Genomic DNA, 15668 nt, shown 5'->3' on the forward strand with positions numbered 1-15668 from the left:
CCTCCTGGTGCTATCTAAACCTTCCTTTATAGGTACTCCACAGGAACCAATTCCATCAGCTTACTAGCGGAAAACCTGCCCAACTGTTCTCATTGCCTCCAAGCTGGTACTTGCAGCCAACAGCCTCCCTCTACTTCGCGGTAGTCACCCTGACCAACCCAACCAATGCCTTCAAAGCTGGAAGTTTCGGTAAGATCTTGACTGGAAGGTATTTTGTGCAATGTCTGCTATTGTTGAGCAGGAACCTGGATTACCTGACCAAGAGCAAGAAGGTGGTGGGATGGAGCACAACACCAGCCAAATTGTCTTACATGTGCTGCCGATGGAAGAGGCTGTTGATGACATCGATGGGACCGCAGCATTTCTAGTTTCGCAGGCAGTCGTGAGAGCCATTACTGAGGAAGACTGTGGGCAAGAAGAGATCTGGCCTAATGTTGAGGAGATCTGGCCTCCTGTGGAAGATGTCTGGCCTCGTATCAGGGATATCTGGTCTAATGCAGAGGAGGTGTGGCCTGACGTTGAAGACGACTGGTATATCTGGAACAGCGACCAGGAGAGTGATGACCAGGAGCTTCTGGAGGAAGCTGGAGACAACCAGGACTACAATAACGAAGATGAGGAGGAGGAAGAGGAGGAGGAGGAGGAGGAGGACGAAGATGAGTACGATGAAGATGACGATGAGGATGATGACTACGAATACGAAGGGGAAGAGGAGAATGAAGAAGATCATGATGAGAATCATCAGGGGGAGAAAATTATCCTGCATGCCTGTGAGTTCACCTAAGGGGGGGGTGGTCCCTATAGAGAATAGTGTTTCTCTTAAATAAACCATGCCACTAAAGTGTGTATACATGCTCTTAATGACCACATTCTGCTCCACCCAAGGCAAGATGAGTAAAGTTCAGTCCTTGGGAACCCACAGATTTAGGAAAGGGAAGGACTCTCCAAGAAGTCAAGAACCTGGCAAAGGAAACAGAATTGGGATGGTGAGTGGCAAATAGCAGGAGCTACCTCTAGGATGCCTGTCTTTTATAACACCCCCAAAGGGATCCCAAGGTACATCACACAACTCAGAGAACTGTGAGAACATGTTCTAGTACAGTGAGTTCACGACTAGCACTTCTGTATTCTAGCCGCTGCTGATCTTTGCAACAAAGGGACCAAGGCCACTGTGCTTCAGCAAATTTGTTTACCATTCAGCATCTGTTGGCATTGGTAGCTCACTTGCAGGCCATACTCTGAAAACCTAGTGTCAAAGTGGAAACCCAATTCTATCAATACCCTGCTATTGGGGAGTTTGGGGGGAGTGACTTGCTGCTTTCTACTAATCTTTTAGATAAGATTACAAATTCAGTGTGCAGTCCTGCAGTAGCTGACTGTTGCTGGTTAAGGAAAGTTTAGGAAGAAGCCTTGGAGGAAGGAAGAGACCAGTATTAAACAACAAGTAAATTATATATATATAGCTTTTTTTTGGATAAAGGTTTTAAAAATGCAATGATCTAATGTAGGATAATCCAAGACAATGAACTTCTATGAGAAAATACAAGAAAACTATAAAATTCAGATATGAAGAGGTTGGGGAAATCAATGAGATAGATGCACTAGAGAATTTGATTTCAAATATAACAAATGCTTTTTCAATAAAGCTTTAAAATATTTAAAGTTCAACAAGATGGAGATGATTCTAATTCCTTCCAAAGGACCAGAAATAATTAACAGGACAGGATATTCATGCTCTTAGAAAAGGGGGAAATCATGATAAAGGAAAACATGATGCAGCAGAAATATGAAGTTAATGAAAGTACCTACCTCGGGGATGCTGCCACGACTATTGGATTTTGTTTGCCTACTTCTTTTAGTGGAAGGGCATGAAAATTTTAAAAGTAATGGTTTATGAGAGGACAGAATATTTTAAAATAGAATCTTATTTGTATCTTTGCAAGGTCATGGTATATCTCCAGAAAAGAAAACTAGGCCTTTATGGTATTAGAGAACCTATCATGGTCAACTAATTGAAGACATTAGACGATACCAGAGTATCCTGATACACGAGTTTGAGTTTCAAGAAGAAAATATGTTCAATACTTTGGTTAAGAAAGCATGTGACGGACTATTTTCTTAAGATATAAAAATTAGTGGTTCAAGTTACTGTTTTATAATTGTTAATTATCCCTTATTCTTCATACAGATTGAGGGCAAAAGAAGCTATGGATGAAGACAGAATCAGTGAATCGGTTCTTTGTGGATTTGAGATCATCTAACATTTATTAACATATGAAAAATATCATCAGTGATCCTGTTCTAAATTTTTTCATCCAAATATATTCACTGAAAACTTTCCCCACTGTTTAAGTGCTCTTCACATTAAAAACCAAAATAATATGAAATGAATAAATGGGAGAGTCTTTTTATATCAATAATACTAACTCAAGTCAATTGACATATATTTCTTTTTGTTTTAGCCTATCACTTTTAAATGTTTTAAGTCCTCTTATTATACTCTCTATAAATTGTATTAGTAAGTTTAAACCACTTATATAAAAACAGATTGAGGTCTAGCATAGTCTGAATCTTACTCACAGAAACGAAAAAGTGACCCAGCTTGTCTGGAAGCAAGACTGGACCCTTGAACACCTGGAACAGCAGCAGCAGCAGCAATACCTGGGAATTTGTGAGCAATACCAACTTCTTAGCTGCATTCAAGATAGTAAATTCTCAAATTGATCTGGCAGAGATTAGTTTATTCTTAATATCAGCATAGTTTGAGAACTGATGGTTTAGAGTAACGGTTCACTATAATTGGACCAGCATTATATCACTGGTTTGAGACCCTTAAAATAAATTGAATAAAACAATAAATACTGGGTGCTGAATGAGGGGTGGTACAGGGAGATACTACAGTTCTGAGAGGTCTAAGACACAGAGAAAGACCTAAAAGGGCAAATATTGGACAGTATAGTGGAGAAAAAGATATAAGGAAAAAAAACCTAACTTTGTGATACATTATTACATATAAAGTTTAAAAACATAAAGCAACAATAACTACAAGTATATATACACATATAGTAAAGTGAATATGTGTGATGCATACTTATATAGCATGAAAAGAATCTTGTATGCGATTAGAAATACTTATTTAGGATTTCTAGATATATTTTTAAGGAAAGAGAGTATTTAATTGGGTTGGGATACACGGTGAACTTCAGCTGCATCATAGTATATTCCTTAGGTTAGCTCTAGGATGTATATATGTAGGTACACACTACACCTTCCTTAGGTTAGCGGTATTTCCTGAAGAAAATGAAAATACAAAGAGTAAATTAAAACTAAAATGGTTCAACAACTATAATCTCCTTAAAGAAAAAGGTTGGGTGTGACCAGAGTAGAGAATCAGAGGAGAAAGGACAGGATCTTTGAGAGCGGGAAAGTATGTTCTTCTAGTATTTAAAGCTTCAAAGGTATTCATTTGCCTTAATTTCTTCTGTTGTTCTATGGGAGTACATCTCATTCTACAACATTAAGTAGCATTATTCACATGTTTACCTATCTCATTCTCTAAAGGTCAAGTTTCTAAATTATTAGGACGTTTTAAAAGTTTGAGTCATGTATCTTTCTTAAAGCACTTACCATTGTGTTCTCCACTTGGTAGGGGCTTGATAAACATTTCTTACCAAAAAGGCTTACTTAGTGCACACAAAATTCCATTTTGGATCACCAATGTTGACATTTAAAAACATGTGGTCAGTGATGGGATGATAATCAGGACTAAGACACAAATAGACAGAAGGAATTCATTATAGTGTTATATAGCACAAAAGTATAACTATACAGGACTGGAGAGATGGCTCAGATGTGTTAAGAACACTGGTTGTTCTTCCAGAGGACCCGGGTTCAATTCCCAGCACCTACATGGCAGCTAACAAGTGTCTGTAACTCTTGTTCCAGGGGAACACCTTCATACAGACATACATGCAGGTAAAAATACCAAAGCATATAAAATAAATAATTGAAAAGGTAATTTAAAAAGTTTAAGTATAGTTTACATTATATTCTATATTTTTAAGAATTGGAGGTGGAAGGTTGTAAGGTCCTCAATACAGAAATGCAAATGTTTAATAAGAGTGTGAATTACCTTGATCTCATCGTGAAATATTGTATATAAATATATGTGCCAAACTATCACACTATTACTACTCCATAAATAAATGCAACTAAACATTCATTAAAACTAAAGATAATGTAATCTACATAGTGTATATTATCAGAAATTGGACATATTTATGTCAAGCAGATGGTACAGAGACACAAAATATGTCCTTTATCACACTTAAAGTGAGTGGAGAGTCCCAGTAGGAATTTATCTTAGTGCCATTGAAGAGATGTCCATTGATTTTAATTGTTTGGTTGGAATTTCTGCTAATACAACTTAAAACCAACATATAAATCTTCTATAAATTATATTGACAGTCTTTCCATTCTACAGGAAGTATAGCCACAAATCCTTTGGTCTCTTCTGAGATTACTTAGGGACAGACCTTCCATTTAGGCAATCAGTATTTTTGTAAGTTTATCTTTTGGTAACTTCATAAATATATACGATGCATTTACATTATATCTACACTCCACTCTTCACTTCTGCCTTCTTCCAGGATCCCCAACATGCCTCTGCTAACTCCGTGTCCTCTATTTATATAATCTGCACAATCATGATTGTGGGGCCACCTAACACAGGCCACACCCTAAAGAAAACAACTACTCCTCCCCTAATGGTCATCAACTGCCAGTAGCTACTCAGCTAGAAGTCGGGGACTGGGAGGCCTTCCACAATCACTGCTGGAATTTTGACTGTCTTAATTTCGTGCATGTCTTACGAAAGCAACCACAACTGCTGTCCACGTGTGCAATGACTTTGTCATGTCTAGAAGACTTTATTTTGAAGCAGTTCTCCCTAATTTCTAGCCTTTACAAACTTTCTGCCCCTCTTACATAATATGCTCTAGGCTTTGGGTTGGGAAGAGAATGGGATATAATTCTCCCATTTAGGGCTGGCCACTCCACCGTCACTACTTCTCTGAACTTTGACCTGTTGCAAATCTCCATGGTGTTCTCCATCCACTACAAAAAGAAGCTTCCCTGATACAGGGTAAGAAGTATACTGATCTATGGGTGTGAAAATAAGTATTTAGGAGGTGATTTGATACTCTTCCATTTAGCAAAGTAATAGTGTAAGTTTACCCCTAGGGCCTATGATCTCCCTAGCCATGGATTCTTGGTCAGACATAAGCCCTTCTGTGAATTCAGTTTTTAATTCCAATTAGATAGTTGCGAGTTACCACCATAACATTCATGGCACTTCTGCATCAATGAACATACCTAGCTAGAACAGTCATTCTGGTAGCTCACAAGGTTCACAGCTGGGTAAGGTTCCTGGTAACTTTTCTCCCTTGGAAACCTGCATAGCCTCATCTAGCACTATGTCAGCTAGCCAATTGAGGGGAGAGGGAGCTTCTAGGTCAATTTCACCTTGGATTTTGTTTTTGTTTGTTTGTTTTGGCTTGTGTCCTATACCAAAGTGTGTGATGTCTTCAACATTAGGGACTTACCTTTATGTTCTGATGGATGACCAATAGCAATGGCAATCAGCTGAATTGACTGAGGAGTTTCTGTGATGCCTATGACCACAAATGGTAGTGTTTATCTCTCACTTGACACTAGCTTTTTCATTGATACCCTATGGTTTCTCAAAGCAGCATTATTCCCTTACATAGGGCAACTCCAATTAAAATTACTTTTAGCATACATATATTAGGAAGCGTTTAAAAAATAGGTTTCTATAGGACCTTTTAAAGCATTCTAACTAATAGCTATCCCCCCAGCTATGCCAACCTGTGCCCTGTTCTTCCATCCATCCCCTCCCAACTTAAACCTTCCTCATTATTCTTTTTCCCTTCATGTGAACTTGTACTCTACAACCAGCTGCCTTAATCTCTTTCTCACCCCACCCCATGGCCTCTCTTTCTAGTTTCATGGCTTTTTACAGGATTTCCAAGTTAAACACACAAATCTGAAACTCTGATGCTAGGAGCCACATATAAGAAACAACATACAACATTTGTTCCTTCTGGACCTGGCTTGCCTTCCTCAGGACACGTTTTCCAATTTCATCCATTTCCCTGGAAATTATATAGCTCCATTTTTATTTACAGATGAATAAAATTATGTTGTATGTAGGTACCACATTTTCATTATCCATTCATAAGTTGAGAGCTATTTAGTCTGTTTCCATTTCTTGGATATTGCGAGTAGAGCAGCAATTAGAGATGGCCAAGTATCTCTGTCACTGGATAGTCCTTTGGATATATGCCCGGGAAGACAAGAGCTTGTCCAATGTCAAATCTCTTTCTAAGAGCCCACACCGATGTCCATCCTGTCTGCATTGTTTTCCATGCCCACCAACAGAGAATGAGGGCTGCTCTCCCCCAATAGCCTCACCAGCGTTTGATGTCATTTGATTTGCAATCAGTTCTTAAGCCTTTTTAACTAGAGTTAGAAAATTTTAAAAAAAAGATTTTTCCCGTTTATTTATTTATTAAAGATTTCTGTCTCTTCCCCACCACCGCCTCCCATTTCCCTCCCCCTCCCCCAATCAAGTCCCCCTCCCTTGTCAGCCCATAGAGCTATCAGGGTTCCCTGCCCTGTGGGAAGTCCAAGGAACACCCACCTCCATCCAGGTCTAGTAGGGTGAGCATCCAAACTGCCTAGGCTCCCACCAAGCCAGTACGTGCAGTAGGATCAAAAATCCATTGCCATTGTTCTTGAGTTCTCAGTAGTTCTCATTGTCCGCTATGTTCAGCGAGTCCGGTTTTATCCCAGGTTTTTTCAGACCCAGGCCAGCTGGCCTTGGTGAGTTCCCGATAGAACATCCCCATTGTCTCAGTATGTGGGTGCACCCCTCGCGGTCCTGAGTTCCATGCTCGTACTCTCTCTCTCGTTCTGCTCCCGATTTGGACCTTGAGATTTCTGTCCGGTGCTCCAAATTGGGTCTCTGTCTCTGTCTCCAACATATGAACACCTGATTTTCGATAAAGGAGCTAAAAGTATACAATGGAAAAAAGAGAGCATCTTCAACAAATTGTGCTGGCAAAACTGGATATCAACCTGTAGAAGAATGAAAATAGATCCATATCTATCGCCATGCACAAAACTCAAGTCCAAATGGATTAAATACCTCAATATCAGTCCGAACACACTGAACCTGATAGAAGAGAAAGTGGGAAATACTCTACAACACATGGGCACAGGAGACCACTTCCTACGTATAACCCCAGCAGCACAGACATTAAGGGCCTCATTGAATAAATGGGACCTCCTGAGACTGAGAAGCTTCTGTAAAGCAAAGGACACTGTCACTAAGACACAAAGGCAACCCACTGACTGGGAGAAGATCTTCACCAACCCCGCAACTGTCAAAGGTCTGATCTCCAAAATATATAAAGAACTCAAGAAACTAGACCATAAAAGTCTAATCAACTCAATTATAAAATGGGGCACTGAGCTGAACAGAGAATTCTCAACAGAAGAATTTCAAATGGCCAAAAAAGATTTTTTTTTTTAAAAAAATACATTTCTCCGTTATCTAAGATGTTGAACACTTTTTAGGATTTTTTTAAAAGATTTTGAATTTATTCTTTTGAGAATTCTGTTAAGAGCTAAAGCCCACCCTTTCACTGAATTGTTTGTTTTCTTGATGCTTTGTTTTTTGATTTTGATTATTCTAGATATTAATCCTCTAACAAATGTATGTCTGGAGAGAATTTTTTCCCAGCTCTGCGGGCTCCCTCTTCATTCAACTGACCATATTTTTTGCTGTATAGAGATTTTTACATTTCAGAAGGTCACATTTGTCAATCAGCATTAATGCCTGAGTGAATTCAAAGTTTTTATTGTAGTGGTTTTCATATCTTTGATTAGGCTTATTCTGTTGGCATCCTAAAACTATTATGAATGGAACTGTGTCCCTAATTTCTTGGTTATGGTTTTGTTATTGGTATATTAAAAGGCTACTACTAAGTTTTTGTAAGTTTATTTTGTATATATGTTATGCCTTCTCCTGTTTTAGCAAGAACATAAAATACTGTTTTGAACAGGAATGGAGACAGTAGACAGTCCTATATTTTTCCTGATTTTAATGTACTTGTCTCGTTTTTTTTTTTCATTTAGGGTGATGTTGGCTATGAATTTCTCATATATAAATTTTTCTATGCTTAAATAATTCTCTTTGGGCCTATTTCTCTGAGAAATTTATCAAAATATGATGCTCATTTTTTATCAAATGTATCTACTGAGAAGACCTATGAATTTGGTCTTTAAGTTCATTCGGATGATTTATTATATTTACCAAAATGTTTATATTGTCTTACCTGCATCACTGGGACAGCAACAACTTGATCATGGTGGATGAACTGTTTTATATTTGTCTGAGAAGTTTTGCATCTATGTTCATAAGTGATAGTGATCTATTGTTCTCTTTTTGTGTGTGTCCACCTGGATTTAGTGTTAGAGTTTTATAGAAGAAGTTTGGAAGTGTTTCTTATATTTCTATCTTTTTTAATAAGGGGGAAATACTTCTTGCAGTTCTTTAACGGTGTGGTAAATTTTTCCTTCACATCCATCTGGACCCAGGATGGTTTATTTATTTATTTATTTTTAAGCCAGGATACTTTTGTTACTGTTTAAATCTCACTTTTGCTGTAGAGCTTTTTAAATACTGATTCTCTTCTTGGTTTTAAGTTGATGGTTAAGATTTATTTAGAAATCAATCCATTTCTTTTCAGTTCTCCAGCTTGTTTTTGGTCTGAATGACCTGTCCATTGATGAAATCAGGGTACTGAAGTCACATATATATTTAGGTTAATAAAGTCTTTCATATCCCTCAGTGCATGTTTAATGAACTTGGGCAGACACAAGTTGTGTATATATGAGGCAATAATTGTAATCTCCTCTTGGTTGACTAGTCTCTTGATCAGAATTAAGTGAGCCTCTTTTAATTAGTTTTAGATTGAAGTCTAGAAAGTATGGAAATCAGTGTGGTAGTTCCTTCTGAAGCTAGGAATAGATCTACCTTAAGATCCAGCTATACTACCCGTAGGCATATACCCAAAGGACTCTCCATCTTATTACACAGATAATTGCTCATCCATGTTCATGGTTACTCTATTCATAATAGCCAGAAATTAGAAACAGCCCAGATGTCCATAAGTGGATAAATGGATGCAAACAATCTGCAACATTTACACAATAATGAAATATTATTGAGCTGTTTAAAGAATGAAATCATGAAATCCTCAGGAAAAAAAACCTCATCTTGAGTGAGATAATTCAGACCTCAAAAGACAACTATGATATGTATTAGCTTATATGTGGATGTCAGGCTTCAATCCACATAACCACAGAGGTTAGTGATAGAGTAAGAAACTAGGGGAAATGAAGGGATCTCCATAGGAAGGATAAGTAAAATATATAGTTGTGGATGGATGGAGGTGTATGGGGAAAGACGAATAGGAGGACCAAGTAGGAGGAAGCACATATGGGACAGAATAAGGGTAGGGACAGCTGGAACTAGTTGGCATTTCATGGATATTATAGAACCCTAATACAGTAGAAGCTTCTTAAAATATATACATATATGAAATAAATCTAAATGGAATCACCAAATAGGAGAGGAAAAGCCCCAAATGAAACCTTCAGTGCTGGGGATGGGTTATATCTAATTGCAATGTTGGCCAAAGGAAATACATGGAAACTCCAAACAACCTAGGCTTTTGCTAAAACTATTGGTCACTCTCCACAAACTGATGGTAAAGCCCTCTTCCTGAAGATACTGCCTACAAACTCATTGAACACAGAGAGGTTGAGCTGCTGCCTACCTGGAGCCTTCATCCCTACTGACTGGTGTTCACAGTACTGGAACATACTCTGATTATTGCTAGAGGCCTTCTAGACACAATGGAACTGATACACAAAGGCACTCACTGAGACTCTAGTAGCATGCACAGGGCCTTCACATGTCTAAGCCATTTTGGTGATTTTGTGGTCTTTGTTTCCTTATTCCTAATTTAAATAACTGCTTCCCTGGCATTATTTATTTTCCACCCATAGACCCTTGTATGTGACTATCCTTATCTTCCAAAACAGCCCTTCTGGTAGTCTTAGTAGTAAAGATTTAGTGCTCATAAATTCCTTTTAGTCTGCTTCTCTTTTGGAAAGCTTCTTTCACCCTTCTATTTTGATGGACAATTTTGCCAATTAACATAGTTTAGGCTGACATGTACGCTCTTTTGGAATTGCTCTAAGCTCTTCCCATCTTTAGAGTTTCTGATGAGAGATTAGCTGCTATGATGCACCTGCCTTGATATGTTACTGGAGCCTTCTCTCTTGCTTCTCTCAATACCCTTTCCTTGTTCTATATATTTGTACTTGAATTATACTATAAGGACTATAAAATGAGGACTTTCTTTTTTAGTCCTGTTTGATGCTGTGTGTGCCTACCATAGTGAATAGGCTTCTCTTTCCCTAGATTTGGGGAGTTTGCTGCTATGATTTCACTGAGGATTTGTTCTATGCCTATGCCTTGAAATTATCCCTCTATATTTATAATTCATAGGTATGGCCTTTTATGCCGTATAAAATTTTCTATATATTCTTTATATTAATTTTTTAATTCATAATTTTCTTGGATGGGCTGAAACAATATAGGACTGGAGGAAACACAGGTAAACATATAAAGAATATATATTACAAACCCATGGCCAACACAGTTTTAAATGGGGAAAAAGTTAAAGTTGTCTCACTAAAATCAAAACCATTATAGGGATGACCCCTATTTAAAATGGTGCTTGAAGATCTAGCTAGAGCAATAAGAGAAATAAAGATATACAAATACGAAAAGAACATGTCGAATGATCCAATTGTCTACCGTGTCTTCATGCTTTTGTATTCTATTTTCTACATGGTGAGGGTTTTCACTGGATTTTATTAGCCTTATTAAGGTCACTGTTTCCAGATAAACCTCAGTTTTGTCTGTTGTAAGTATTTCCATCTATTGAAGTCAATGTTCAGATCCTGAACATTGCACTCTCTATTGTCCCTATAATTTTATTCATCTATATTTGTTTGTGGGATTATTTGTACTTCAACCATGAATTTATTCTTCCCTTTTAAAGCTCATGCCAACATTTGTGCCACTTTTAATTTTTTGAACTCTTGTATATATTTATTTATTCTTTGGAACTCTATGCCTTGAGTTTATTCTTGGGATGCTCTTGGGGGCATTTACTACAGGCGTGAGTGATTTTTGTGGAAGACACATAGCCTTGATTTTTCATGTTGGCTGTGTTTTATGATGGAACATGGGAATCTGGAGTTATGTTGTTTGTTGTGTTTTCTAATAAGAAGTTGTGGCCTTCCAGTCCACAGTCTTCACATACAGTGTTAGACTGGAAACTTTGAGAGAGTTCCAAAGGAAAAGAGCTGGGAGAAGCTAGTCTCTTGCCTTGGGGACAGTGTATGCACATGGGTTACAGGGTAGAATAACTTGCCGAATTTCCAAGGGGGCAAAGCTTAATTAAGGGAGCAGGATGCGTACTAGGAAGCCTGGGTGTCCTAACAGTGTAGTGAGGTCTGAGTAGCCTTGGAGTCATAGGGGTGGAGTCCAAAAACTTGGTTCTCTTGTCAGGGTTGGTCAGGTAGGTTGGGGAATTGCAGAGGCTCTCAGTTAGGTGGGGCTCTGATTTAGGAGTGCAACTGGGTCAGCTATCTTAAATGAGCCTTGCCCTGTGTGTGGACAGTGCCTGAAGAGCCTGTGAATCTTTGGGATGGGGTCTAGGTAAGGGTAGGTGGGTTTTTATGATCTAGGAAATATGAGAGATGTACCCAACATGCATGTTCAGCTCGAGGTCCCATGGAATGCAGGCAGGGATTTTAAGAAGAAATGGGGCTTAGCAGACAGTTGTTGGTGTAAGGTCTTTGGGAGAAGTTGGCATTTGGCATCTGTTGGAGGCACAAAAATGGAGGGGAGCCAATCAGGAAGCTGGTAGCCTATGGGGAAGAAGGAATGGGGCCTAAGGTAGCTAAGTCCTGAGTTCTGCTTTTGATTTTGTTTTTTGTTTGCTTGTTCAGTTGTTTGTTTTTATTTTGCTGTTAATTTGTTAGTTTGTTCTTGGGACTTGGTCTCATGGATCCCAGGCTAGTCTTAAGTTCACAGTGCAGCTGACTATGGCCTTGAATTTCTCATCCTCCAGCCTCCAGCTCTCATATGCTGGGGTTACAGTCATTCCCATTCACATCTGACTGAGAAAGCTGTTCACTGATTACTTCTAGAAGAGAGAGATCCTTTGTATTTTGTTATGCAACAATAGAAAACTAATGCACGGGGCTTAGCAGAGGGCAGCCTTGGAGCTGTCAGGTTTCTAGGTGAATAGATTAAACTATTCAACCACTCCTGATATGTACCTGTTAATGAAAGTCTCATGGTTTTAGTAAGCTAAATAAGAAAAAAATAGTCTTGCATCCCAGATTTTAATGTGTGTGTGTATATATATATATACACACATATATATGTATATATGTGTATATATATATATATATATATATATATATATATATGTAGGCAGGTGTAAGCCATGGATATAATCCTTGAAACTTGAACAGGTCCCCAAAGGAGAGGTAGGGCGATGTGATGAGAAGGGAGTGGAAAACAATAGACCATATGTGGTGATAAAGTAAGGAGACTTCTGGGGTAGATGGTCACAAGAGATGGCGGGGGCAGGGAGGGGTTGGGAGGAACAAAAGAACGTTCTGCTCAAAAACACAATAATACAACCCAATAGTGTGGGCTAATTTTAAAATTAATTAATTAATTGAAAATATACAAGTATTCTAAGTTGAAACCTACCTAGTCTTTCAGATTGAGAAGTCATATTCTTCATAATAAAGGAAAGGCATTTTACTTAACACTTAATTTAATCCTTTCAACTGCTTTTTATATATCACATATGGGCTCACAAATAAACTCTCATGTTTATATGTTACTCAAGTTATAGGTGGTTCATCTTATATATTTGGTTTATTATCCTTACCTCTTCCTCTCTTCCTGTCATACTTTGCCACCTAAGCACAGAAACAGCACTGCCCTTTGGCTTGGAAAGCAAACCTTCACCTTGACCTCATTTTCCTTTTTTCTTTAGGTCTTGAACCTACAGACCTAGTGTCAGCAAGGCTAAGATCAACCATCCTGCTCCTCCACACACTCCTAACCATGCCCATCCTCCCTAACACATAACTTACTTTTTGGCACACATTTTATGTAGTTTCTTGGACTCAAGGATTGACTCTCTTCTTTCCCCACATGAAAATAGTTACACGGAGGCTGCTTCCCATCAGCTAAATCAGGCATACCTATGTAGAGTCCGCTAGGATCATCACAAACTTTTCAAATGATATTTTGCTTCTCCGATTGCCCTCATGTCTGATCTATCACTATCCTATTTACTTTCTTGATGGAGGAAGTGATGGAGGAAGGTCATTGGCTAATAAAGGAACTGCTTTGGCCCATTTCGTTGGTTAGAAGATAGGTAGGAGGAGTAAACAGAACAAAACGCTGAGAGGAAGAGGAAGTGAGCTCAGACTCGACAGCTCTCCTCTCTGGAGCAGACGCCTCAGCAGAGAGGCCATGCTCCACTCCCGGGCAGATACAAGCAATGAAGCTCCGACCCAGGATGGACATAGGCTAGAATCTTCCCGGTAAGCGCACCTAGGGGCGCTACATGGATGATTAGAAATGGGCTAAATTGATATGTAAGAATTAGCCTAGAAGAGGCTAGATAGGAATGGGCCAAAGCAGTGTTTAAATAAATACAGTTTGTGTGTTGTTATTTCGGGGCATAAGCTAGCCGAGCAGGCAGCGGGGGTGTTGGGGACACAGCCCCGCCACCCCATATTACTACAAATGGTGCCCATGTGGACAACTGCTTCCACATAAAGCCTGAGACAGCTTGGGAAGTTATTCTAGAACAAAATGACAGCTTTGTGCATGGTTTCTTGGTAGCAGCACTCTTTCGGGTCTACTTTGCTTGCCAGAGGCAAGCAAGCGCCTCATCTAAGAGAGGCTTCCTGACTCAGCTTTAGCTGCAAAGCCTGCAGCTCATTAAGAGGTCCTGCCACGAAACACTTAAACAGTATTGACGAAAAGCTGAACACATGCTTTTCGGTTTTCAGCCGTAGCAAAAAAAAAAAAAAAAAAAAAAAAAAAAAAAAAAAAAAGCTGCGCCATTTAAAAATGCCACCTTTCTGGGCTGTCCTGCCAGGGCAAACTCTGACTCTTATAAACATGGCTACAGCCAGTACCTCAGCCAAGAGGCTGGAAAGCTAAGGAATGGACTGGATCTAGCTGGCAAAGCCACGCCTTTAATTCTACTGATATTGCTTGCTAAATTAAAGACTCATGTGGTCAGAAAAAGAGAGATATAGAGTAAAGAGAGATTCAAAGACAGAAAATTTCTGAATGGTTTAAAGTGTGTTAAAAATATATGCAGACTGAAAGTTGAAGTTCTTAAAGCAAAAAACAAAAAAAAAGGAAGAGAGTTGTGTGTCGTAGTACACACCTTTAATCCCAACACTTGGGAGGCAGAGGGAGATAGACCTCTGTGACTTCAAGGTATGGTAGCACACGCCCTTAATCCCAGTGCCTAAAAGGCAGAGACAAACAGATCTCTGTGAGTTCAAGGTGTAGTAGCAAACACCTTTAATCCCAATGCCTGGGAGGCAGAGACAGGCGGATCTCTGAGAGGTCAAAGACAGCCTGGTCTACAGATGTACGCTCAAAAAGCAAAAAGTTAACCTAGGAATGTCACAGCTTAGATTCTTAAGTGCCTAGTGATTTAAAGGCGCAAATCAAAAGTGCTCCTGGATAGTAAAAAAATTGCAGATTCACAATAGGACAGATTCAGACCACTAAATGAGTCACACTGTTGGATGAATGTACGTAGGCTTGGGAGAGAGAAGAAAAAGAATATAGAAAATAAAGTTAATGTTAAAAAAAAAGGTAAAGTCTTTAAAGAGACAGAATACAGATAGTTAAGAGATTAAAAGAAATAAAAAATAAGCCACGTAAAAATGGAAAATTCACAGAGAGTCTAGATTATGTACATTGTGTTTTCTTTAAAATTTTTGACTGTAAAGGAGCTAAGTACAGACAGACATTTCATTATATGGACTGCCAAATGGAACCAGAACGGATATGATAAGGGTATTACGATTTCAAAATTTGGGTCTAAGGATATGATGCTTTGGAGAGGGTCTTCTTTTGTTTTCACAGAGGACCAGACCCTTTGGATTTCTTCTATCCAGATTTGGTATGATAGACCACGCCCTCCTGAAGAGTTGGTGTGAACACCTTCAGAAAATTGCTTCGCTCAACTGCCAACTGAGATGAAACTAGCACACAGGTTATACCATGAAAGACCTAATTAACGACGCCCCCATTCAGCAGGAAGCAGTTTGGAGAGAAAAAACTGCGCCCATGTTCCCAAATATGGTTTATAAATGTTCTTTTACGTTTAAAGGGGGATATGATATAGATATGAATAATTTGCATTAGTATAGATTTTGCT

General features: G+C 38.7%; 1 protein-coding gene across 1 annotated transcript in view; it reads left to right on the top strand.

Annotated features, from left to right (window-relative positions):
- The first annotated feature begins 220 nt into the window (after window positions 1-220).
- Window positions 221-15668, top strand: part of LOC142840296 (uncharacterized) — a 44589-nt gene continuing 29141 nt past the window's right edge. Inside the window, exon 1 of the mRNA XM_075956884.1 lies at window positions 221-770. Within this exon, the coding sequence (XP_075812999.1) occupies window positions 221-770 (550 nt within the window). The remainder of the gene's footprint in view (window positions 771-15668) is intronic.

The sequence above is a fragment of the Microtus pennsylvanicus genome, chromosome X, assembly GCF_037038515.1.
Source record: "Microtus pennsylvanicus isolate mMicPen1 chromosome X, mMicPen1.hap1, whole genome shotgun sequence".
NCBI lineage: Eukaryota > Metazoa > Chordata > Mammalia > Rodentia > Cricetidae > Microtus > Microtus pennsylvanicus.